This window comes from Panthera tigris, chromosome C1 (genome assembly GCF_018350195.1).
Source record: "Panthera tigris isolate Pti1 chromosome C1, P.tigris_Pti1_mat1.1, whole genome shotgun sequence".
Classification (NCBI taxonomy): domain Eukaryota; kingdom Metazoa; phylum Chordata; class Mammalia; order Carnivora; family Felidae; genus Panthera; species Panthera tigris.
In genome coordinates, this window is record NC_056667.1 from 126,173,583 (window position 1) to 126,198,405 (window position 24,823).

At 45.2% G+C, this 24,823-nt stretch overlaps 1 protein-coding gene across 1 annotated transcript in view; it reads right to left on the reverse strand.

Annotated features, from left to right (window-relative positions):
- Positions 1 to 3,357: 3,357 nt before the first annotated feature.
- LCT (lactase) overlaps positions 3,358 to 24,823 on the reverse strand; it is a 50,513-nt gene continuing 29,047 nt past the window's right edge. Inside the window, exons 8-17 of the mRNA XM_042994365.1 lie at positions 21,844 to 23,394; positions 20,902 to 21,170; positions 16,430 to 16,720; positions 13,614 to 13,812; positions 12,112 to 12,314; positions 9,908 to 10,017; positions 7,163 to 7,297; positions 5,340 to 5,563; positions 4,316 to 4,546; positions 3,358 to 3,701 (exon numbers count right to left, since the gene is read on the reverse strand). Coding sequence (XP_042850299.1) covers positions 3,481 to 3,701; positions 4,316 to 4,546; positions 5,340 to 5,563; positions 7,163 to 7,297; positions 9,908 to 10,017; positions 12,112 to 12,314; positions 13,614 to 13,812; positions 16,430 to 16,720; positions 20,902 to 21,170; positions 21,844 to 23,394 — 3,434 coding nt within the window. The 3' untranslated portion in view covers positions 3,358 to 3,480. The remainder of the gene's footprint in view (positions 3,702 to 4,315; positions 4,547 to 5,339; positions 5,564 to 7,162; positions 7,298 to 9,907; positions 10,018 to 12,111; positions 12,315 to 13,613; positions 13,813 to 16,429; positions 16,721 to 20,901; positions 21,171 to 21,843; positions 23,395 to 24,823) is intronic.

Below are 24,823 nucleotides of genomic sequence, written 5' to 3' on the forward strand. Positions count from 1 at the left end.
ATATTTATCAATTCAGTGTAACATCTGTATAGTGATTGAGTACCTGTTATGTGTTAGGAGAAAACAGCAGAATACAGAGTTGTAGGTATGTTGTGATCTCAGCTTTGAAATAGACAGTACATGTATTAACATAATGTAAAGAAAACAGCCAAACATTAACAATAGTAGGAGTGTTCTATGTGCTTTTAATTTCTTTTGCACCCTAGTAGGTTTTCATGATTTTCTGATTTTCTGCAATGATCGTATTACTTGCATAATTTAAAAAGTGAGTTTGGAAAAAGAAAAATTTCCAGTAAGCATCCCATTGGAGTAAAGGTTTGTAATCTTAATATATAGCAATATGTGATTTTAAAAAACCAAAATCTTTCAAATGGGTGTGACCCTGCTAGTAACTATTAGAAATGTACTTGTAGAAACTTGGAGTATCTCAGGTCAGTTTGCCTTGAAAAAAGTTCAATATAGATCTCAGAGAAACACATAAAAGAATAGTTCATTACCTTTGAGTAGGAGGATCCCTCCTCAGTTTTATATTTTAAAAAGTGTATTTGGTAAAAAAATTCAAAACAGTATATAGAAGGCTGTAAGATGAAAATGTAATATCTTTCCTTGCATCTTACCCCCAGTCCTATTCCCCAGAGGTAACCTCTAGTCACATTTTGTAATCTACAGAAAAACTTTATGCATATACAAGCAAATAATGTGATCTTTATTTTGTAACAATATTATATGTTCTGTATCTTGCTCCTTTACTTACACAGTCTTGAAGATCTTTTCCCTGTCAACACATAACTACCTCGTTCTCATTATTAATGGCTGCGTAGCAGCTTACTTATAAATATATGCTAACTTAACCATCCATTTTCTGGTGGCATCCATTGGTTATTACAGGGTTTTGTTTTTGTTTTTCTATTAGAAATATTGCTATAGTGAGCATCTTTGGGACAGTATCTGTCTTCTTAGCTGTGAAAATATATCTGTAGGATATGTTTGGATAATTGAGTCATTGAGTGTTTGCAGTTTTGAATTATAAGTGATGCTGCCAGATTGCCTCCTTTAAAGGCTCTTGGAATTTAGCCTCCCACCAGCAGTGACTGAGAATGTTGATTTCCCCACATTCTTACCAACACTGTTACACTTTTTTATCTTTATCCGTGGTAGATGAAAAATTATATGCATTGTGTTGATCACAAATGAGGTGGAACATCTTTTAATATTGGTTACTTCAATTTTCTGAGAAATGCCTGTATTTGCCAATTTTTATTTTTTCATCTTCATTGATTTTTAAAAATTCCGTGTATATAAGGAAAAATAGCCCTTTGTCTAGCATATGCTATAAATATTATTCCCTCTTTTATCTTTTGACGAGTATGTTGGTTGTTAAGTTTTTGCCACAATATTCATGTGATCAGATTTATCGGTGTTTTTCTTGATGGTTTCTGGGTCCTGAGTCTTGCTTATCAATACCTTTCTTTAAAAATTAATTTTAAAAAAATCACCTAGCTGTCCTAGTATTCTCCTAGCCTTCCCTGTGGCTAACATCCTCAGGAGCTAACCTCTTGACCCCACCACCATTTATGAACTACTCCCATTTCCCCCCCTAATGTGGCATGCCATCTTTGTCATGTACTTTATGCTCACATGTAGTTGGTTTATTATATACTCTCTTCTTTTGTTGCTCTTTTCTTTTCTCCCTCTGCTACCAAGCTGTTTTTGACAACTAACTTCATAATGTTTTGGTATTCTTTTTTTGCCCAGATTATTCTGGCTCTTTGTACATTTTTTGTCCCCAAAAAAGTAACACTGAATTTAAGATTTAGATATAATTGGCCACTTATAATACTGACTCTTTCTGCCTAAGAAGTATTTCTGATATCAGTTTTAGAACCGTCTTTACCCTCGGAGAAAAATGCTTGTATACCACAAATTGTCAGGTTGGGGCCCCTGGCAGTGAAACATTGGATAGGAATTTTCTACGGATACACCAAATTCAGGGAAAGAATGCCTACAAGAAACAAAATTTCAGGTATGATTATTTATTTATTTATTTATTTAAAGTAGACCCCACCCCACATGTGGGGCTCAACTCATGACCCTGAGATCAAGAGTTGCATGCTCTACCGACCGAGCCAGCCAGGCCATCCCGTGATCACTTTTTTAAATCTAGTTGAAAACCACACTTTATTTTTAAATAGCATTCTCCAAGATATCTAGAAAGAATGTATAGACCAAATAGGTTTTAAAGTATTCTATACTGAGATTATCTTATTATTATTAGCATATTTGAGGGGAACCGATAAAGACCACATCTTCTTGTACTCCCACCACTACTCTGGGTGTGTTTTGTAAATAAACACACAAAAGGATCAGGTGTGCTTTCTATGCCTGATCTCCAAAATGTGCTTGCTAGAGACAGTGAGACATGGTCCTTTATCCTCAAGAAGCTGAGAGTAGAGAAATATGCATCTCCAGCATAACATGGACTAGCTGTAATAGGGGGTATTTACAAGCCAAGTAAAGGGAGAAGTGTTTTGGGGATTCAGGGAAGCTGTGCTGAGGGAAAAATGCATTATTTGCACTGAGACTTGAAGGCATTTCAGGAGAAAGGGCATCCTAGGGAGAAGAATGCTATTTGCAAATACACAAAGGAAGATGAGCTAGTCAAGGATTTACACGAGGTTCAGAATTATCACAGATTGAGAGAGGAAGAAAGGAAACAGGCTAAGTGAACCGAGGGCAGATCACCTGGGCCTTGTAAGCCATACTTGGGTCCTTAGAAGTCATCCTGGACAGGGGAGAGACAGGAAAGACAAAAAGGTGGCTATGATGGGGATAAAGGATCATTCAGAGGTCATCTTTTTTTGTATGTTAGGGTCTCTGCCAATGGAATATATAATGTAAGCAGAAAGCCTTGATCTAGTGGAAAAGCTTAGAAGCCCCAGAGAGCTTGTGTGACTGCATACCTTCTGTGGAACCTCCCCTCTCAAGGAGAAGCAGCCATAGGACCTAGGACACAGCTCACAGTACCATTTTTCTTTTCTGAGCAACACAAGGTATGAGGCTGAGAGGGAGTCTGAAGACAGGTCAGGAGATGACCTTGCAGTCCATCTACACAGTGGAGTTGATTTCTTGTTTAAAGGACTGCTCTAGTTTTTACTCATATTTCCACCTTTAAAGTTTCTGAACCTTAAAACAGCCCAGTTAAATTAAGTGGCTCACAGACCCACCAGATGAGTTCAGTGCCTGCACCTCTGCATGGCTCAGGGTCTTCAATACCTTAATGAATTCCTGATCCTGGGACAGGATGCAGATATTTCCATTTTCATTAGGGACTGGAGAGCCTTCAAGATTAGTCTCCAACAGTGCAGAAGGCCTTCATGAAGAAGTCTGCTATGGGCAGAAGATCCTAAGGAGTTTTGTGGGCAGCGAAGGCATACAAACTAGATTTGTTTTGCAGAACTGGAGTAGGTGGGAACTCATGGGTCAGAATGCAGAAAGAGTGTTCAATTCCTGTTGGCCTGGTTGTGTTTTCCCTTGCTTGGAGCGCTTACAGTACTTGTATGACAGAAATGTCACACAGCAGACGCCAAGAATCACAAGAGAAAAGAGTACATACAAAGCTGTTTGGGCTTCCGTCACACCTAGTGTTAACCCCAGGAACTGAACTTCCTCCTCCTGCATGGGGCTGACGGTAGGTCCAGCATCTAGGAGAGGACAACAAAGGGCAGATGATGTAGTCATCAGATCAGTGTTAACCTTTATTAAGCACAAGCTAGATCCTTGGAATAGATAAGTCACACAGGTGTCCAGAGTGAGCACATTGCTGAGGTGATGGGATGCGTCCCTTTCACTGAGTTACTGAACCTCTGAATGAAGTAGTTGTATTTTTTAAAAATCTGTGAACAATTAAAATGGATACTTATCTCTTTCTTTTCTATAGTAATTTATGCTTTTTCAGTCATCAAATATTGGGCCTCTACATCATGCCAGGCACTGTTTGCAATCATTGTATTAGATTCTCCTGTCAACCTGGTGGCATGTGCCTCGTTTCTTACCTAAGGTCTTGACACAGTTAGTGGTAAGGCTGGGACAAGAATCTAGACCTGCTCTTCCCAGACCAGGGCCTACTTTCTAGGTAACATTAACCCTGAGTTCCTTTGTTCCATCCTAAGAATGTCTGAAGCATTAAAAAAAAAAAAAAAAAAAATACTGGTCGAATGAATGAGGGGAATGGAAAGGCAGAGAGGAGGGTAGAAGAAAATAGACCAAAAGCCCCACTAACCCTCTGGCTTTAGTCCCTCCCCGAGCCACATCTCACCTTCTGGCTGGAGACAAGGGTGTGGCCCCGCTGCAGGGTTAGGGAAGCCGTTGCACCGGACTATAGAGGCGAAGAGCTTGGCTGATGCTTTTGGGATCCTTGGCAGAGAAGGGTCCGTGTAGTTCACAAAATGCAGACCAAACCTCTCTGCGAAGCCTGTGGCCCACTCAAAATTGTCCATCACACTCCAAACCGTGTATCCTCGAAGGTCCACCTTATCCTGCACAGTTGCTTAAATGCAGAGGCCACAGCATGAGCTTCCTTCCCTTTGTCTTACAGGACACCATTCCGCCCAGCCTACAAAAGCCATGCCTGCCCATGACTCGCCCACAGCCCCCACTTGCAGGTGCAGGTCCTCTGTGGATGGACCTACAGAGCCATCAGCATGTTTCCAGAAAGGCTCAGCCCTGAACGGAAGTCAGGAACATGGGTAGACTACATTAATCCTTCTGAGTCCTCTGTGATCCTCTCTGTCTCTGCATGTGGGGATACCAGTCTTGGGCAGTGCCTTAGAGTGTTAATACTTCTTCCTAAAGAAAGTAAGTGGCTCTTGGAAAAGATTTTCACTGGAATAGGACTTTCTGTTTGTTTCTACTGCTGCAGTGCTCAGTGTCTTTGACTCAGGGTTAAATAGTCCCTTGTCCTAGTCCCATCCCAGGTGGTTCTGTTGAGCTGAGGGTCTCAAACTTCAGACCCGACAGACACCCCGCCCGCCCCCAGCCTACTCCTCCTAGCCCCTGCCCTCATCAGAGCGCTGCTGTTCAGGGACGATCCAGCAGGGAAATGACCCTGGCCAGGAATTCAGGCCTCACTGTATCTGGGTACTGGGTTTGCTTGCTGAGCTTAAATCTAGGAAGGAAAAGACTCGGAGTGTAGCCTCAGAGAAAAGTTTAAACCCAGCAGGAGTGAGAAGCTGCCTGTCATGACAGGGTCTCATGAGTGCAGTACTCCTCTCACTGCAGACGTTAGCACGTGTTTCCAACAGTGAAAGGTGCACATGGAGGAAGGGATAGGCCTGCCCTACCTTTGAGCGCCTCATTGATGTAACTGCGGAGGTAGGAGATCCTTAGAGTGTCGTTGAGGTCAGTTTCTCCACGTTGAGACACTCCATTCTCTGTTACGTAAATTAGGGGGTTGTTGTACTCCTCCTTTATCCAGTTCAGTATCTTCCTAAAGCCAAAAGGTGTCACCTTCAACCAGAAGGAGCCAGAGTCTGGCCAAGAACGATCTGTGATGGAGGCAACTCCTCTATAGGTTCAAACATGAGAGATTCGGTGTCAGTTTGTAAATCCCAAGAGGCCTTTGGCACAAAACACAAAACAAGATTTATACTAAGAAAAGCCTTAGGTTTAGTCTAGGCTTGAAAATCATAACTAAACCTAGAATAGTCCAATTGCCTCATATTCTCCTAGTTGTACTGCTCAATGCCCGTGTGGCTTTGACAGGCCATGTCGGCTCTGTTTCCACCTGTTCAGAGAATGGTCTCTACTCATGGACTAGACCCTCTGTAGGCGCTCTGTTAATAGACCATACTTCACAACAGATGTGAAAGGTCTCTGGGGTTCCCTGATCACAATCTCCAGTGGGATGTGAATGCTGTGTCAGGAGAGAGAATGGGCTCCCCCGAGTGAACTACATCTAGTCAACACCACAGGTGTGGCCACAAGCACCAACAGTGTGTGTGATGTGACAACAGGGAGCAGACAGGCTGGGACCTGCTTCCGATGCCCAAGACCCTGCCTCTTTTCAGTGATGAGCCAGGTGAGGGCAACAGATTGTGCTAAAGGAGCATTTGCTGGGGGAAACAAACTTGAACGTCTCCAGAGTCATACATTTCAAATAAGGACCAATTATTTGGATCTTCGTGTCCAAATCCTTCAGAAAAAAAACACAAAAACATAGTCTTAATCAGTAACTGAATTTATCTTGCTCAGCCAAACTGGACCCGGGACATTTCATCCTGGGTCAAGTGCAAGGCCTGATGAGGCAGCAAGAGTCCAATGGGTGCTCAGACAGGGACCAGCAGGGGAGTGTTCTCAGCCCCCTCAGCAAGAGACTCTGGGGGTTGCAGGATGCAGTGGGGCTGTAGCTGTTTGTTTTCAAAGAACCTGGATGGATTCACAGCTGATGGAAACATGCTTGTTATAAAAGGAATAAAATAGGGGCACCTGGCTGGCTCAGTTGGTGGAATTTGCAACTCTTGATCTCAGGGTTATGGGTTCGAGCCCCATGTTGGGTGGATATTAAAACTAAAATCTTTAAAAAAAAAAAAAACAAAAGAGTATATACATATAATCCTGGCTTTTAGTAATATATTTTTGTGCATAAATACTACCAAACTATATATTACTCATGGTTTATAATATATATACTTACATATTATATTTATAAAGAGAAAAAGAGGTCATATACCTCTACAAATACACCTCTCCTTGCTTTCTAATGTTTCCACTGTGACTGTATAAGGCAAAAATAACCCTTTTGACCTTTACCCCGAAAAGGGAAAAAAACAACACCTTACTATTATTTTGACTTAAATACATCTGGCAAGGGAAACAAACTTGACAATAGAAGCAAACCAAGGGAAAGAAAATCGCAAAATCTTGAAAACGTTTGAAAGAAACTCCAAGCATGTCTGTCTCCATGGGAAGCACCCTGGAGATCCTAGCTGGTATTACTAGCAGACTGACAGGTTTCATTAAGTATCACAGGAGTGGACTCCTCTTTAAACCCCAGGGTGTATGGCACCAGGAGGCGGCTTTCTGAGGCTGTGCAATAAGAGCTGGGCAAAGGGGCACCTGCTGTCGTCTCCAAAGATAGTTCTGTGTGCCCTGTTGGCCAACTTACCTGTCTGCATCAAAGGAAGAGATCCAAGAGGCATAGTCAAGGTTGTAGGCCAGGACAGTGGTGTAGTGATTGAATCCAAAAAAGTCATAAGTGCCATTGATCTTCCTCTTCTCACTTTCCGTGAACTCTGGGAGCCTGGTGGGAAGGAGACATTGAGAGTGTGGGGCTCGAGCATCATGCTTTGGGAAGAGAACGTCCTGGGGGAGGGTTGGGGGAGCACTCTGAACTACAGGCCTGGTGGTGACGAGGGGGGCAGCTGTTCAGGAGCAAGGAGAGGTCCTTCCAGCCGCTGCTGAAAGCACCTGAGGCTCCTCCCTCCAGACCATAAACCTGCAAGACCCTCCTCTTCCTGTTGGCCAAATGAAAATACGCATGACCGGGGCACCTGGGTGGCTCAGTCGGTTGAGCATTTGACTTTCAGCTCAGGTCATGATTTCACAGTTCATGAGTTCAAGCACTGCATCAGGCTCTGTGCTGTCAGCAGAGATCCTCTGTCCCCTTCTGTCTCTGCCCATACCCTATTTGTGCTCTTTCTCTCAAAAAAACAAAAAACAAACAACTACCAGTGACCATTTTACAAACCTTCCTTTCAGGGTCAACCCCCTCTCCCCCATGGACATTATGTACATACATGTACACATACATGGATACATTTTAATTTACTTCAGAAATTAACATGCAACTTTGATATTTACCATCTGAGATAAAATACCATCTAAGATACTTACTATCTTTGAAATCAAGAACATGTCTGAGATAACACCCCTTGAGACTAATCCTTGATGTTCTCAAGGTTATAGTATCTTTTGTAATTTGTGTTTCCATAATCTGCCCTGAGTTTCTCTGTTGTTTTTGTTACGGTTTGTTTAGGCATGCCTCTTTTCTCCAAAGTCCATCCTTATTAGCAGGGGAAATATTTTTTAAAATTTATTGAACTTTTGAGAGTTAGACTTTTATGCTCACGATTTTACTTTTTTTTTTTTTTTTTTTTTTAACATCTGGTGGAGCATTTTCCACACGTACTGTAGGTACTCAGAGACTTTTTACAAGATGTGACTAACATGCATTTGGGTGCAGCACCGATAGATTCCTCTCAGCCGAATCTGATTACTTACGTGCTCTGACAGGGTTAACACTGGGGCTGCTAATTTAGGATGCTAGCTTAGAGATGACCCTTCTTGGGCACCTGACACTTTCATCCTAAGATTTGTGCTACCCTGTTAACCTAGTAGATCAAAACCTTCCCTCCCTGGGGTTTCTGAAACACTGGGAGAAAATTAAAGCCCAAATCCCTCGCCCCCCTCACTCTCTTGCCCAGGAGCCAGTAGTGACTCCTTAGGGTTTGTGGCATCAGCGCTGAGCCCCTGTGACTGGCCTCTAGGCCCTCTGTTCTGTGGCCTTGCCCCCCACCCCCACTGCCACTGGGGCCAGTCCCCCCAACTCTCAGCTGCAGGTACCCCACTCATTCCCTCTGGGCCAGTTCTCACACCCTTCCCCTCGGATGGAATGCCCTTTGCTCTCCCACACGCTATTCATTGTTGAGGCCCAGCTTAACTGATGTTCCCCCTTGTCCACAAAGTCTCCTTATCCTACTCGGCCTGCCCAATCTCCTCTTCTGAGTTTTCTTTGCATGAAGAAATTAGGGAAGAGAACTCCTTGGAGTGGTCAAGTCACCGTCTTCCCAGCTGGCGTGTCGGCAGCTTGAGGAGCCAGACTGAGAAGCCTCTCCTCACGTGGACCTTGCTGGGCCTGACCCTGACCTGGGCACACAGTAAGTACCCAGCAGAATCGTGTTGATGGACTGGAGGGCTGACCTGCTTGTTACAGACCAGAGTTGGCAGATCAGACCTTTAGTCACAGCCTGCTCAGCAGGCTTGCCCCCACCAGGGCAGGAGTGCATTGTGTGGATGGGGACTGGGTTGTGTAACCTGCACAGCTGGGCTACATAAGGGAAAGATGAACAGGCTAGGTTAGGAATTCATGCTTCTTGAATTGCTTTTAGCCTCCCCTGCTCACGGTCACATGAGTTCCCTTGGAGTTTGAGGGTACATTCCCATAAAGCCAGGTCACTCCGTTCCTCTCCACACACACCTCTAATCCCAGCCAGTTGACTCTCAAACCCAGAGGGTGGGCCCTGGAGTCAGCCTGGTTTCAAATCCTGACTCCATCACTTCAATAGCTGGGTAATCTTGCTATGATCTTTGTGCCTCAGTTTATTCCTCCTTAAATAGGACTAAGAGCGCCAACAGAAGGATAAATGTTAGGTGTTGATGTTGCTCTTACTCCCTTGACAGAGGAGTGGTCCAGAAGTAGCACATCTTTAGTGCAACCATCGGAACCTACTGGCCAAGTGACAAAAAGCACATGCCTGGCCATCACCCACTGCTGCTCACATTCACTGGTAAGGTGATGATCTAGTAAACAGAGAAATTCATGCTTGCAGTGAGGGAGAGGGTAGCTAAGCAGTGGGGGCCTCTGGGACACATTTCCTGGCTGTTCTGCAGAATAATCACATCTACCTTTTGTCAAACACGTAGCAAAGCCCTGTCCTTGGCTGAAAGCTTCACATACACGATCGTGTTCGGTCTTGCCAGCAATCAGGGAAACTTAGAGATACAGTAGCTCTCTGACCCCAACAGCCACACTCTCAACACTGAGCTGCCCACCTGGAGCCTCAGTTCAGCATCCCAGACCAGACTTCCTCCTGACCCTTCCCCGGCTGAGCATGTGAGCACCAGGACCTACCGAGACTTGCTGAGGCCTGCGGCCAAGCTCCTGTCACGGATCCGTGTCTTCATCACCTCGTTGTAATCGCCATTCTTGAAAATAGGATGTGCAAACCAGCCTCCCATGAACTGTAGGTGGGGTTGGGGTGACAGCCTGGCATTAATGGGGTGTGGGGGGCACACCTGGAGACAGCAGCTTCCCTGCCCATAAGTCACTGACCTTGGAACCACCCTCCTATCTCCCCAATGCCCAGTCTTAAACCCGCATCTCCTCTGTGGCTGCATGCACGTTCCAGCTTAAATGGAACACATCTTCTCACTTGCTACAGCCCCTTTGGGGGCAGGGCTGCATTCTCAACCCCTGCAGCTCGAAGGGCGACGCACTTCACTTAGCACTGCCTCAGGACTCAATAGATGCTGCCTGCCTGCCTGCCCTTAGCAAGATGCTACAGAAGACCAGGAGAGACCAGAAGCCTCCAGGCTGTGGATGTCCTCTTACCGCAAATCAGGTCCTTCCCCATCATCCTGCCTAAGGATCAACCAGAACTTTCTGGGGAGGGCTGAAATTCAAGGCTTTCTTGGCTGCCCAAGGCAAAGGATGATTCTTCATGAGCTTTGGATTCACAGTCAATCCAACTTTTGGGGAACTTTTCAACCTATTTTCTTGAATGGGGTCTAGGTCATCCTTACCCTCAGGGAGGATACGGCACACAAATGCTATGATGCTGGGGTCCTGAGAGGCTTCTTTGACCTTTCCCCATCTCCCCCTCACCTGCTGGTTGATGCCTGAAATGTGGGGTGAGGGCAGGCTTCCATTCTCAGAGAGGAGGCTTTGGAACACACACACCCTGGCAAAAGAGGCTTCGCACACTCTAGGTAACAAGCCGTTCCTTTCCGTGGAAACTGATTTTACTATGGTGTGTGTGTATCATGGTCCTGGGCTGCATCACAGTTCACCGACACGCGGCTCAATCTAATGAGATTAGAGCTTAGTATTTCCTGAGGTTCGGGGTTTTGATTTCAGAAAAAATGATTGCTTTAATTTACCAGTTTTGTGACTCTAAAATGAGGGATGCATTAATTTTGTTCCAAGACTTTTTCCCCAGCTGACTAACAAATGGGAAAATTAAGCTCATATTTGCATTCATTAATTTGATCTCTATTACCAAGTTCTCTTGTGAAAAGTCAGGCAAACCAAGACCCATATTGCCCCCTCAGAATACTGCAGTCTGCAGGCTCCTCTACAGAGCTAAAAAGTGGGGACCAGGGGCGCCTGGGTGGCTCAGTTGGCTAAGCGTCCAACTTCGGCTCGGGTCATGATCTTGCGGTCCGTGGGTTCGAGCCCCGCGTCGGGTTCTGTCCTGACAGCTCAGAGCCTGGAGCCTGTTTCGGATTCTGTGTCTCCCTCTTTCTCTGACCCTCTCCTGTTCATGCTCTCTCTCTCTCTCTCTCTGTCTCAAAAAAATAAATAAACGTTAAAAAATTAAAAAAAAAAAGTGGGGACCAGTGTGGAGAGAGAGAGAGCCTTGTTTTTGATGCTGAAACATGGGAGAGGGTGCTTTCTAATCTTGTCAGAGACACTAGCAGGAACCAAGGAAAAGCTGTGCCCTGACAAATGTTATTCTTTTCTCTCATGTCAGGGGCTCACACTGAAATAAGGATGGTCCACTGCTTACAAGTGACTCTCCTTCCTAGGAGCAAAATCTCATGACCAAAGGTGCATGTCCTTATGTTAAAATTCAGAATTGGAAGATCAGGGGCACTAATGAGTTTCACACCCTACTCAAGGAATTCTTAGGCCAAGTAAATAACATTAAATGGTGACACCTAGAGGTGAAGTGTGACATTGCAGCCCTGCTCTATCAGCTACTACAGTCAAACCAGAGATTGAAGAGCTGGCATTTCTGTTAGTTACCTTCAAGCCAGTGTTGCATGCAGCAAGGACGTGTAAAAATCATTTTTAAGACTTAAAAGAAAACTCAATCCCAAAGAACTTTGATCACAGCAAACCTATGATATGGATAGGTCATCTCTACTTCATACATGAGGAAACTAAGGTATAAAAATGGCTAAGTGATCTTCTCAAGTTCACAAAATAAGGTAACAGCAAAACAGGGTCCTCAACCTAAATCTTTGTTTTGTAATCCAATTCTATTTCTATTAGCTCACGACAGGAGGGAAAAACAGGCGAGAGTAATAACAATGACCAAAGGAAAAACAGACCTGAACGTATCTCCTGGCTGCCTCCACATCCTCCTGGTTGGAAGGGTCTCTGGGCTCAGCCCAGTCACTGTTGATGGTAATGGAAATCACACCACCTTGACTGGCACGATACACATCATTGTACAGATGCCAGGCCTCAGCATGAGCCTTTATTAGGTTGTGGCCAACAACGTAGGGGGCAGTGCCAGGCCTAAAGGAGATTCCTGGAAACACATACATGGATGTCAATGAAGAATGAACATGGCCAAGAATATCACTCTCTGCCTATAGACGGCCTCTATGTTTGGGGGAGTGTAGGTCTGGGTGTCAGGAGGAAGGAAATTCAAATCCTGGCTTCACTTCTTACTTGCTGGCTGTGTAACTTTGGGTAATTCAGTCTTTCAGGCTCCTTCTTGGCAAAGTGAGCACTAGAGAGTTCTTGTAAGAAGGAAATGAGGTCGTGTATGTGAAGCACCAAGCAGCACTGTGTCTGGTGAGCAGACACTTGGTAAATGTTGGTTTCTATAAGTCTCCCCCAGAGAGTGGCTCCTATGTCCCAAACTACCCAGCAAAGTATGTGCCTTGGGAGTTGACATCCTGGTGGATGGGGAACTAGAGTGGAAGGAGCATTGGACAATGTAGCTGATGGAAGCAGATGACAGATTCCTTGGGAGCGAATGCTGTGAGAAAGGTCACCTCTCACGTGTTGAAGAAAGTTGAAGGAATGGTAAACCAAAGCACCAACCAAGGATCAAGGGGAGATAAATGTGGTAACGATTTGTGGCACTTTTCAGCTTTTACATGTGATCCCAAGGAATTGCATAAACACAAATTTATTTTCTTAAGCTCAGAACTAAAGAAAAGGTAAACTGGATGGTTCTAAAGGTACAAGGACAGGTCCACAATCCCTTATTCGAAACCCTTAGGGTCCATATGGTTTGGAAGTACAAGGTTTTTGTGTCTTAGAAAAGTAATAAGTTGCCTATAACATGTTTACACATCACCCTAGCAGGGCCCAGGAGAGCGCTCTGTAATCAAGGAGCCAAATGTGTCTGTAGCAGAAATGTTGACACTAAGTGGGATAATGCCCATGAGCAGCCTTATATTGGTTCAAGTGAGGATGAGCTCAGATCAGCCAAATCAATTCTTGGAAACTTTTGGATTTTGAAGTTACAGAAAACACACTGTGGACCTGTACAGCCTGATGACTAGTCCTTCCCTACACCGATTAGACCATGTCCCTGATCTCGGGAAGCTTCCCATCTGAGGCAAGTCAAAAAAAGCACAAAGAAATGAAGCTATTTGGAGAGTACTGAGATGTAAAATCCATATTTAGCAAAAAGTGGTGTCAGAAGGGGAAACCTGCTGCCTGTCAGGCAGCCTTGAACAAGAGGCAGCGATTGTAAAGCACCGCCCCAGGGCTTTCTTGGCCTCCTCTTCCAGTGCCTCCGGGATTTCAAGTCTTGGTGAGACTAAGAACACCACACTCCAAAGAGCTGACAAGTTGAGCCTAGAACCTTTACCTGGAGCTGATGTCCCGTAGCCATAGCCCTGGTTAGCGATGACAAAGGGCTCATTCAGAGTGATCCAAAACTTCACCTTGTCTCCCAGCCTCTGGAAGAGCACGTCTGCATACTCTTTAAACCGCTGCACGATGGTGTCATTCTCCCAGCCTCCAACGTCCTGGAGTGCCTGGGGCAGGTCCCAGTGGTAAATGGTCACCTGTGCAAAAGCAAGACTGGCAGTTCCATCAACCTACTTTCATGGGAAATCACTGGTGCTGTTGTGCACCAGCACAAATGCCAATAAAGTGGAGAATGAATGAAAACATGAAATAGCTCACAGGTTCTTTGGGGGTGGGGGGGCAGCTGTGTTGAAGTATGAGACTCCCATCTGGATCAGAGAAGCCTGGGTGTGAGTCCTGGCTCTGCCACCTACCAGCTCTGTGACCTTGGGCTCAGGCAATAAGACCTGCATGTCATGGAATCACTGTGAGGCCTATGTCATGTGGCCACTGCCCTGGCCACTCTTCAGTGTTGCTCTGGTTGCAGTCAGGAATCAGAAACGCTGCTGCTTCAGAATCAGCCTGAATAGACTGTACTAAGCGAGGCTCTGAGGCTCCAGGAGGAGGATGAAAGCATTTCACTTATAATGGGATACCCCCCATGAACTTCATCCGGTGTATCTGGAAGTTCTTCCTGTGGAGCTGGGAACACTTTGCTGGAGATGGGCCTCCGGGCCATGTCCTTGTGGCCTTTGTTGTTCCCTGGCCTTCCCCTTGATGCCCTCACACACCCCATCTTGGCTAAGCCAGATGTCCACTGTCTTCAGTCTGCGCTGGGCCACTAACCATCTTTAGCCCAGACCCAGTCTCTCCCTTTGGCATGCCCTTCCCCTGCCCACCCATCCATCCACATTCTCCTCTCTATTCAGGATCCACACCTCCCTGAAGCTTTCCATGCCCAGCGCTTTTCCTTTCTTCAGTGTCTCCATGCCTGCAAGGGCTATATGATTGTTTGAACTTGAGTTACATGCTCTCTGATGTAGTTCTGAATCGTGTGTAGTGAAGTTCATTGTCCTTTCAGGGCAGCCACCTGGCCATTTTCTCTCTCAGCATTCATGGTAGTAAGTGTTAGGTGGCTGGTTAGCTCCAACAATGTTAGCAGTATGAGGGAAAAAGTCCAGATAGTACTTTATTTGGAGGGGAAAAAAAAGTGGTAATGTGGAGATCATGTTCTGGCTGCAGTATGTAATCCCAGCCAGTACAGCAGAGGAAACACACAGCTTCATAGAAGAGCGCCCTCCAGCGCTTTATCACATAGGGCCCAGGTGAAGAGGAGACACGTTCTTAGGCTCCCAAGTAAAATTTAAAAATTTTGGTGACAGCAAAGTCAGCTCTCAAGTGAGCTTCTGTATTATTACTCATAATAACTCCTGCTGGGGGGCCTGGGTGGCTCAGTCGGTTGTGTGTCTGACTTAGCTCAGGTCATGATCTCATGGTTTGTGAGTCCGAGCCCTACATCAGGCTCTTCTGTCAGTGCAGAACCTACTTCAGATCCTCTGTCCCCCTTTCTCTCTGCCCCTCCCCTGCTCATGCACTCTCTCTCTCAAAAATAATAAGTGAGAACATTAAAAAAAGTAACTCCTGGCTGCAAAACACATGCACTTTTGCCCCAGCAATTCTGCTCCTAGGACCACAGCCTACAGATAAACTTACACCCACCCAAAATTATGTATGCCTATGGTTACTCATTGCACCATTGGTTAAGATGGCAAATATTGGAAACATCACAGGGAAGAGTGTTAATTAACAGAAAAGTAATTCAAGAAGTAAGATATAAACAATTCCACATAACTTTTTTTTAAAAAAGAATAAATAGGGAAGCTACATATGGTTGAGGAAATATGTGTAAAAAATACTGTGAAGGGGGGCGCCTGGGTGGCTCAGTCAGTTAAGCGTCCGACTTCGGCTCAGGTCATGTTCTCATGGTCCGTGGGTTCGAGCCCCGCGTCAGGCTCTGTGCTGACAGCTCAGAGCCTGGAGCCTGTTTCAGATTCTGTGTCTCCCTCTTTCTCTGACCCTCCCCTGTTCATGCTCTGTCTCTGTCTCAAAAATAAATAAATGTTAAAAAAAAAATACTGTGAAGGGCTCAGTTGGTTAAGCATTCCACTCTTGATCTTAGCTCAGGTCTTGATCTCAGGGTCATGAGCTCAACCCTGATGTTGGGGTCCACAGTGGGCATGAAGCCTATTTAAAAAAAAGGGGGGTACCTGGGTGGCTAAGTCAATTGAGCGTCTGACTCTTGATTTCAGTTCAGGTCATGATCTCACGGTTCGTGGGATTGAGCCCTGTATTGGGCTCTACACTGACAGTGGGGAGCCTGCTTGGGATTTTCTCTCTCCCTCTCTCTGTCCCTCCCCTCATCTCTCTCTCTCTCTCTCAAAATAAATAAACATTTTTTAAAAAGAAATAAATACAATTAATTAAAAGCAAGCACCAAACTGCATGTACGTGACCGTTAGGAAAAAAGAGGGGAAAGGATCAAACACGCACACATGTATAGGTCTCCTGACTGGCCTCTGCAAAAGGCAGACATGAGAACCTAGCAAACTTGACTGCCTGTAAGGAGGGGAACTGGATGGCTTGGGGTCAGAGACTGAAGGTAAATCTTCACTGTGGACTCTTAATGCTTTTTAAATTCTGCATCATGTGAATTTATTGATAGTTCAAAAACTGAATCTAAAAAACAGCATTTTGTTTACACAGTAAAGAGCTCCCTGGCCCAGCTGGCTCCCCCATGTGGACTTGACCAATGCCCTGGCTGGGGCCCAACCTCACCTGGGGCTTGATGTTGGCAGCCAGCAGCGCGTCAATGAGCCGCACGTAGTAGTTGAGGCCTGCTTCATTGATATATTTTGTGGTTCCATCCGGGAGGATACGAGACCAGGAGATGGAGAAGCGATAGTGGGAGACAGCCAAGTTCTGCAGGGCAACCACGTCCTCAGCAATCTTGTGATAACTGTCACAGGCCACATCTCCGGTGTCATCATTTCCAACCTTCAGCGGTGTGTGAGAAAATGTGTCCCAAATACTGAGTCCTTTGCCATCTGCTCTCCATGCACCTTCGATCTCAAGATGACAAGACATGGTCAAATTAAGTCATGCAGTCTAGCCTTCACAAGTTCCTTTCTGTCAGTGGGGGAGCTGCAAGTCAGGACCCATGTCAGTGTCACTTCCTCTGGGAACCTTCTCTGGCCACCCTCTGATTTTTGGACTCCTAAGCTTTCTGTACACACTTTGTGTCCATCCTGGCAGCGTCACGCTGCATCTCACAGTTACGGGATTGCTGACTGACTTCCCATAAGACTCTGAGGCCCAGGCATCGTGACTTTCATCTTGGTGTCCCAGCACTTAATGTAGCAGTGTCTGGTATATGGCAGCTGTGCACTAAAAGTCTGAATGAACAATCACATGCCTCCAGCCCCAATCACAGTCAAACAAATACCACTGGTGCCAGCTGCGGAGGCAGAATTTCAAATCAGGACCTGGGTCACAGTTTCTGTGCCTCCTTCTTCTCCCCCTGCCCTCCCCCCGCCCCCCACCTTATAGGGAAAGTGACCATAAGCCACTAAGCAAATGCCTACTTACAGGCTTAGGTAGTATGATAGGTACAAGTTCTGTAATTTACTTCTTTTTAGTGTTTATTTATTTATGAGAGAGAGAGCACAAGGGGAGGAGCAGAGAGAAAGAGGGAGACACAGAATCTGAAACAGGCTCCAGGCTCTGAGCTGTTAGCACAGAGCCCGACGCAGGGCTTGAACTCATGAATTGTGAGATCGTGACCTGAGCCAAAGTCGGACGCTTAACATACTGAGCCACCCAGGTGCCCCTGTAATTTACTTTAAAGCAATATAGCACATACACCATGATGTTATGTGACTGGATGGAGCTAAGGTATTGCTGGCATCCTGACCAAGAACACGCACCCCAGCGTGGCCTGCACAGCCCCATGCAAGTGGGCTCAGGGCCAGCAGGAAGGTACCAGTGCAAGAGATCAGTTAATGCAGGGGGATCAAGGAAATAAGTAACCATGTTGAGGCTATTAGGAGCTAGATTTTTCACCACTGGAGAAAAGAGATATAAAATATGGGCAATGGGAAAGCTAGCATCGAGCCTGTGGATTGGATTTGGAGGTATCAGTATGAACTCATGGTTTTAAAATCTACATAGAGATAGGGGGTGCCTGGGTGGTTCAGATGGTTAAGTGTCCAACTTCGACTCAGGTCATGATCTTATGGTTCATGAGTTCAAGCCCTGCATTGGGCTCTGTGCTAACAGCTCAGAGCCTAGAGCCTGCTTTGGATTCTGTCTCTCTCTCTCTGTCTCTGCCCCTTCCCCACTCACGCTCTGTCTCTCTCTCAAAAATAAATAAACATTAAAAAAATGTTGGTAATCCACATAGAGATGGGGTAGATATAGAAATAACATACAAGTGCACGTGTTTTTGTGCGTATATATGTGAATTTCCTAGCTAGAGGAATTCTAGAATGACGACACCCCAGTAGCAGTGAGCATATCCAGCACCTAGATCTTGGTTTCTAAACGCCCCTATCCAGTAAGAGAAAGGGTTCATTAGACAAAGGGATGATTACAGGGCTGGGACAGAAAAGGTATAAGCTGAGTCTGGAACATCTTGTACAAGAAAGAACTAAGCAAGTGCTCAAATAATGATGGGCCATGTGAAAAGGACACAGGATCTGGCTAAAAGGCACTCCCTATAGCAAAATGTGGAAAATGTGAACATCTAAATACATAATAATATGATAACTCACTGAATAAAATAGGACTGCATCAGGCCATACTGCTGATGCATATTTATATAGTATGAATAAATATGAGAAAAGTCAAAGTTTGACCTTTCTGTTGAATGCCCCCTGATAAATATAAGAGGAATCATGAAATTAGAAAATCACCATTTGTCACCTATCACAGTAATAACTGATTCAGGCACAAATTGTCAACAGCTGCTAAAACTAGTGGGTGAAATTTGATGAGGAAAAGGCTATTTATATAGTCTCCAAGTAGATCCCCACAAAATAATTATTATTTATAACTAAAAAATACTTAATTTTATGGTAGAGAAACTGGGTAAACACTTTCTTATTCAAGTGATAAAATCAGTTTCATATATATACTATATATATGTGTGTGCACATACACACACACAGAAAATATGGCAAATGGTAAAATTTTAACAGTTGAGAAATATGGGGAAAGGATATACAGGAGTCCTCTACTATTTCTTCAACTTTTCTCTGTGTTCAAAAGGATTTCCAAATAAAAGGTTTTGAAAAGAATGCACAGGGGCACCTGGGTGGCTTGGTCGGTTGGGCGGCCGACTTCGGCTCAGGTCATGATCTCGCGGTCCGTGAGTTCGAGCTCCGCGTCGGGCTCTGTGCTGACAGCTCAGAGCCTGGAGCCTGTTTCGGATTCTGTGTCTCCCTCTCTCTGACCCTCCCCCGTTCATGCTCTGTCTCTCTCTGTCTCAAAAATAAATAAATGTTAAAAAAAAAATTTTTTTTAAAAAGAATGCACAATAGGGGTGCCTGGGTGGCTCAGTCAGTTAAGCATCTGACTTCGGCTCAGGTCATGATCTCACGGTCCGTGAGTTCGAGCCCTGCGATGGGCTCTGTACTGACAGCTCAGAGCCTGGAGCCTGTTTCAGATTCTGTGTCTCCCTCTCTCTCTGCCCCTCCCCTGTTCATGCTCTGTCTAAATAAACATTAAAAAAAATTAAAAAAAAAAAAAAGAATGCACAATCAGGTAGTATCTAATCAGGAAGGCCACAGTATAAGCCCTTCTAATCAATTCTTGATTCACACTTAACTCTTTGCTAATTAGACCACATAATGTTTCAAATGGTGACAATTGTGCCTGCTGTCTAATGAATAGAAATGGGTGCTTGCTAATGCCAGTTTAATCATTCAAGATGTGGGTTGGCTAAAAGCTTTTCAAGGACACTCCTTTTCCCTTGCATGGACAGTGTTTAAGAATCCTACAAGGTCTGCCACCTGTGCCCTAGAATGAATTCCTAACCCTTCCTGTGTCCAGCTGTAAACCTGTGGATAGTGGTTCTCACCCAGGGAATATTTTGTCCCCGAAGAGACATTTAGCAAATGTCTACAGGCATTTTTAGTTGTTACAACTTGGGGAGGAATCTGCTGACCTCTAGTGGGTAGAGGTCAGGGATGCTGCTTAACATCCTACAGTGCACAGGAAAGCCCCACAACAAAGAATTAACCATGCAAATGTCAATCAGGCCAAATTGGGGGAACCTTGCTACAGAGGACTCTGTTTGCCCACAGTAACAGTAACAGAACACTGTCTCTGAAACCCTGGCATGTCCTCAAGTGTTTCTTTCATTTAAAGTGTTGGCCAGAGCACCGAAGAGGACCAAGAATTGGGGTTTCCTCCAGTCCACAGAATAGGATACACGAACAGGTTTTGTGTTTGTACATGTAGTTAATAAATGTCTGGACATAGCAGAATTTAGTCTGAGACTTCATTGTGACCTGGTAGTGCAGCCATCTGGGAGGAGCTCACCCTCACCCCCCTCAAAAACATCTTCAGCAGCTGTGGCTGAGTAGAAGGAAACCCAAGGGACAAGCACACCCAGAGTCAGGTCAGCTCACAGCACTGACTCTGCCCAGGGTCTGCAGGGAACACAGAGCCTCCACTCCTTCTTCAAAGAAAATGAATGGAGGCAGAAGATGTAAAGCAGGGACCTCCACTAGCTGCCTGGGCAAGTGACTCTTTGCTTTTTATCTTTTTCTGTGAAAAAAGGAAAACCCTCGTATTTTCTGTATTATTGAGCTTATTTTGGCATGAATAAGGTTACAGTATAATGCTGCCAGGACATCAAAACAAGCCCAGGCCCACGTGACAGCCATTCTGAGCAAACTGCCTGCTCGGAAGAGACTAGGTGAGAAACGAACATATTCCAGCAGACAATCTTCTGGTTTGCGGGTCTCTGCCTAAGTGTTTGTGCCCAGGTCCACCTGCTCCATTTTGCCTGCCTACGTCCCTCTCAGCATAGCCCAAGCAGCCACGAGTCTGCCTGAATTGGGGGATGTGAGGAAGCTGGTCTGTCCATGGAGAGGACCTCCCAGATTCCGTATACGGCACCCGTACTTTCCTGCTGCAGGTCTGTGACAATCCCCTGTTCTTGCCTGCCCTCCTAGCACCAAGCCCACAGCCTGGCACACAGTAGGTCTGCAATAGCTGTCGTTGAACTGCCCTGAACTTCTCACCTGATATGCGGCGGAAGCTGCACTCCAGATGAAGCCCTCGGGAAACTGTCCATAGACAAACTCGTCTTCCCTGGACAGGGGCATGCCGTTGTTGGTGATGACCTCTGTGTAGTACCTGGCAGAGGCTCTTGCTGTGCGAGGCCTGTTCATGTTATTGAAATCAACATGGTACAGTCCAAACTTAACTGTGTAGCCATTCAGCCACTCAAAGTTGTCCATCAGAGACCATGCAGAATACCCTCGAAGGTCTACACCATCAAGTCGGTAGGCTAGGAACATTCCAAAGTGAGCAGAGAAGAGCTTTACACCTGGAGGGTGAGGTTCTCAAGAACCCTAGACAAGTACTGGCACATCACTTAAGACAGTAGTCCTAAACCATTAACTCGTACCCACGATTAATGTATGCCCAGATGGACAGAGCACCTTCTTTTTTTTGCCAGCACTGATGCCCTCATAGCAAGTATTAATGACCAATCTTTGCAAAACCAAATTCTTTTGTTGGGGTAAAGGGACAGGCTTGAAATCAAGAGTCTCAGCCCACTGTAGAAGTTACACATAGAAATGTGTTTTAGAGAAGAGTTTCTTGCTCTGGGGTGCATGAAACTCACCAGAATATAACATATGCACCATGTTAACAGAAAGTTATCTTTTTGTTCACTGCATTTAAAATAGAACTTGCCACATAGTAGTTGCTCAATAATGAATGGATGGACCCATGAAAATACTTGTATGGGGACTCTGTATGTGTACATCTGGGTAGATGACCATGGCTTTTTTTCAGATTTCCAAAGGGATATGTAACCCCCGACAGGAAAAGAATTATGGAGTTAGAGCCTAAGAGAGACTTGTTTATGGTTTGTAATCCACTTTGCCAAACCATGTCAGGCACATGAGATATGGATGCTGGAAGATTCTGTAAGGGGGACATGAATTCTCACATACCTTTCAAAGCTTCATTGATGTAGGTTTTGTGGTAAAATATCCTATCAGTATCTTCCACTTTTGGATTTGTCAGCCCCACTCCATTTTCAGTGATGTAAATGGGTATGTCACCATACTCTTCCTTGATCCAGTTGAGCAGTCTTCGTGTCCCCCAGGGTGCAGCTCTGTTTATTGCTGTGGAAGGCCATGAAGGGTCCTCCTCCTTGGTTGCCTCCTGGTCATCTTCATAGGAGGGTGGGTTTAACCTGGGTGTTTTGTGCTGCACAATTCTGGAGGAGTAGGTGTTGAGGCAGAACACGTCAGCTGTGGCCCTGATGTACCTCTTCTCTTCCTCAGTGAAGCTTGGCAGGCGGGAGGTGGCTAAGTGTTGAAGCTCACTCCTGTTCCCCACTTTCCACTTCATGGCATCGGGATAGTCTCCGTTTCGGAAAATGGGGTGGGCAAACCAGCCCAGTGAGAACTGCAGCACTCGGTCAGCTGCCTCCACATCCCTCGGGATCTCAGGGGACTTGGGCTCTGCCCAGTGTGCACTGAGGCTCAAAGAGATGACCCCCTTCTGTTCCTGCCTGTATTTCTCATCGTAAGTGTGATATACTCTGGCATGAGCTTTGATGATTGCATGGCCAATTCTGTAAGGTCCCCAGCCTGGGTCTTTCACCTTTGGAGGAAAATCCCCTGAGCCGTAACCCAACCATGCCTGGTATGTGGGCTCATTAAAGGTCATCCAGAACTTGACTCTGTCCCCAAAGGTCTGGAAACAAAAGTCTGCATAGCTGTTAAACAACTCAATCAAGGAAGGATTTTCCCAGCCTCCAATATCCTGGAGGGCCTGGGGCAGGTCCCAGTGGAACAGTGTCACCATGGGAGAGATGTTGCTTGCCACCAAGCCATTGATCAGCCTGTTGTAATAATCAACACCGTGTCTGTTGATAGAACTGTTTCTCCCTGTTGGGAAAATCCGAGACCAGGAGATAGAGAAGCGATAGGCCTTCACCTTCAAAGCTCGAAGCATATTCAGATCGGCATCCAGTTGGTTATAGCTGTCACAGGCGATGTCTCCAGTGGCATTGCCTTTCACATTGCTCCCTGGTGTGTGGGTGAAGTTATCCCAGATGCTGGGGCCTTTGCCATCAGCATTCCAAGCTCCTTCAATCTGATAGGCTGATGAGGACACGCCCCAGAGAAAGTCCTCTCTGAAAGTACCATGGTAGAACAAATCTCTTTCAAACTTGGGTTGGTTGGAGAACTTTTCCCAAACTACTTTAGCTTTGGAGGGCACATCAGATGGAAAAGTGAAGGCTCTGATTTTACGTGGGAAGTTTGCTAAACTGGGTGGTGGCAGTCTCTTTACTGCCTTGGGGAGGAAACCGTTCTTTTCAATGATGCTGGTGAAAAAGTAGGCAGATTTCCTGGGAGTCCTTGGCTTGCTGCTGTCATTGAAGTTGACATGATACAGTCCAAACCTCTGGCTGTAACCAAAGGGGCCTTCAAAGCCATCCATGAGGGCACGAGCGATGTAAGATCGAACATCCACTAAGTCCTCCTTGATAGCTATGGAGAAAAACAAAACTTTGGATTATTTTCAAGTCTCTATGGGGCACCTGGGTGACTCAGTTGGTTAAGTGTCTGACTCCTGATTTTGGCTCAGGTCACAATCTCACAGTCAGTCAGGAGAGAGCCTCCTGCACCCCACCCTTGGGCTCTGTGCTGACGATGGAGCCTGCTCTGGCTTCTTTCCCTCTCTCCCTCTCTCTCTGCCCCTCCCCTGCTTGCACTCATGCTTTCTCTCCCTCTCTCAAAAAATAAAAAATAAAAATAAATAAAATTAAAAAAAATAGTCTCTGTTACTGATGTTGCTATTTAAAGGTTTTCCTTTTCATATGCACGTTTTGGAGGGGATTTAGGTTACCCCAAAAATGTTAACCCTTTTTCCTCAGAATGAATAAAAGAGAATCCACAAGATGCCCACGAATCATCAGGCCACATCTATGGTCATAAACCTCAATCCAGAAGGCCATCCCTGCCTCAAAATGAATACAAGCATGTGTCCCATCTGCTACTATCAGGATTCCTTGTTTTTTTATAGAATGCATAAATCATTTAATATTTAAAATATACTTTTGTTTTTCCTTATGTCTAGCAATACTGACATAAAATGATCACACATCCCCTCTTAAAAAAGAGAAATAACGCCTACAGTAAGGTATTTCCTGGTACAGTGAGCTGAATGGTGGTCCCCAAAAAGATATGACCAAATCTTAACTTGGTACCAGTTAATGTAATCTTATTTGGAAAAGAAGTCTTTGTAGATGTAATTAAGTTAAGGATCTTAAGATGAGATCATCCTGCATTAACTGGGTGAGTCCAAAATCCAATGACAAGCATCCTTAAAAGAGAAAGATAGAAGGTCTCCACGAAGATGGAGGCAGAGATTGGGGCAATGCATTCAACAGCCAAGAAATGCCTGGAGCCACCAGATGCTGAAAAAGGCAAGGAAAGAGTCTCCTCTGGAGACTTCGGAGGGAGAGTGGCCCTACCAGCATCTCCATTGTGGACTTCTGGCCTGCAGAACTGTGAGAGAATAAAAAAAGGCATCTAGTGAGTCAACCAAAAGCCAGTGTCAAAGTAAAGCAATGGCTTTGGGCTCAAACTGGGAACCAGCAAAGTATTAAGCCCTATTTTTATCAGATTAGACAGCCTCTCAACAAACATTGACTATATAAGAGGCTGGCAATTCATTTATTTTATATAATTCATTTATTCATTCAATGAATAATTTAGTAAACACCTTTGTCCCAGGCTGTAAAAGGCTCTAGAAACAAAAATGAATAGAAGCTTCATAGGTTAGTGGGTATTGATGAGCCAGTGATAGAAAGGCCTGTAGTTTCACTCACTGGCTGTTTGGGCACACCATGTAATCTCTCAGAGCATCAGTTTTCACAATGGTCTCATGAGGATGATCTCTGCTCCTATTTTCTGC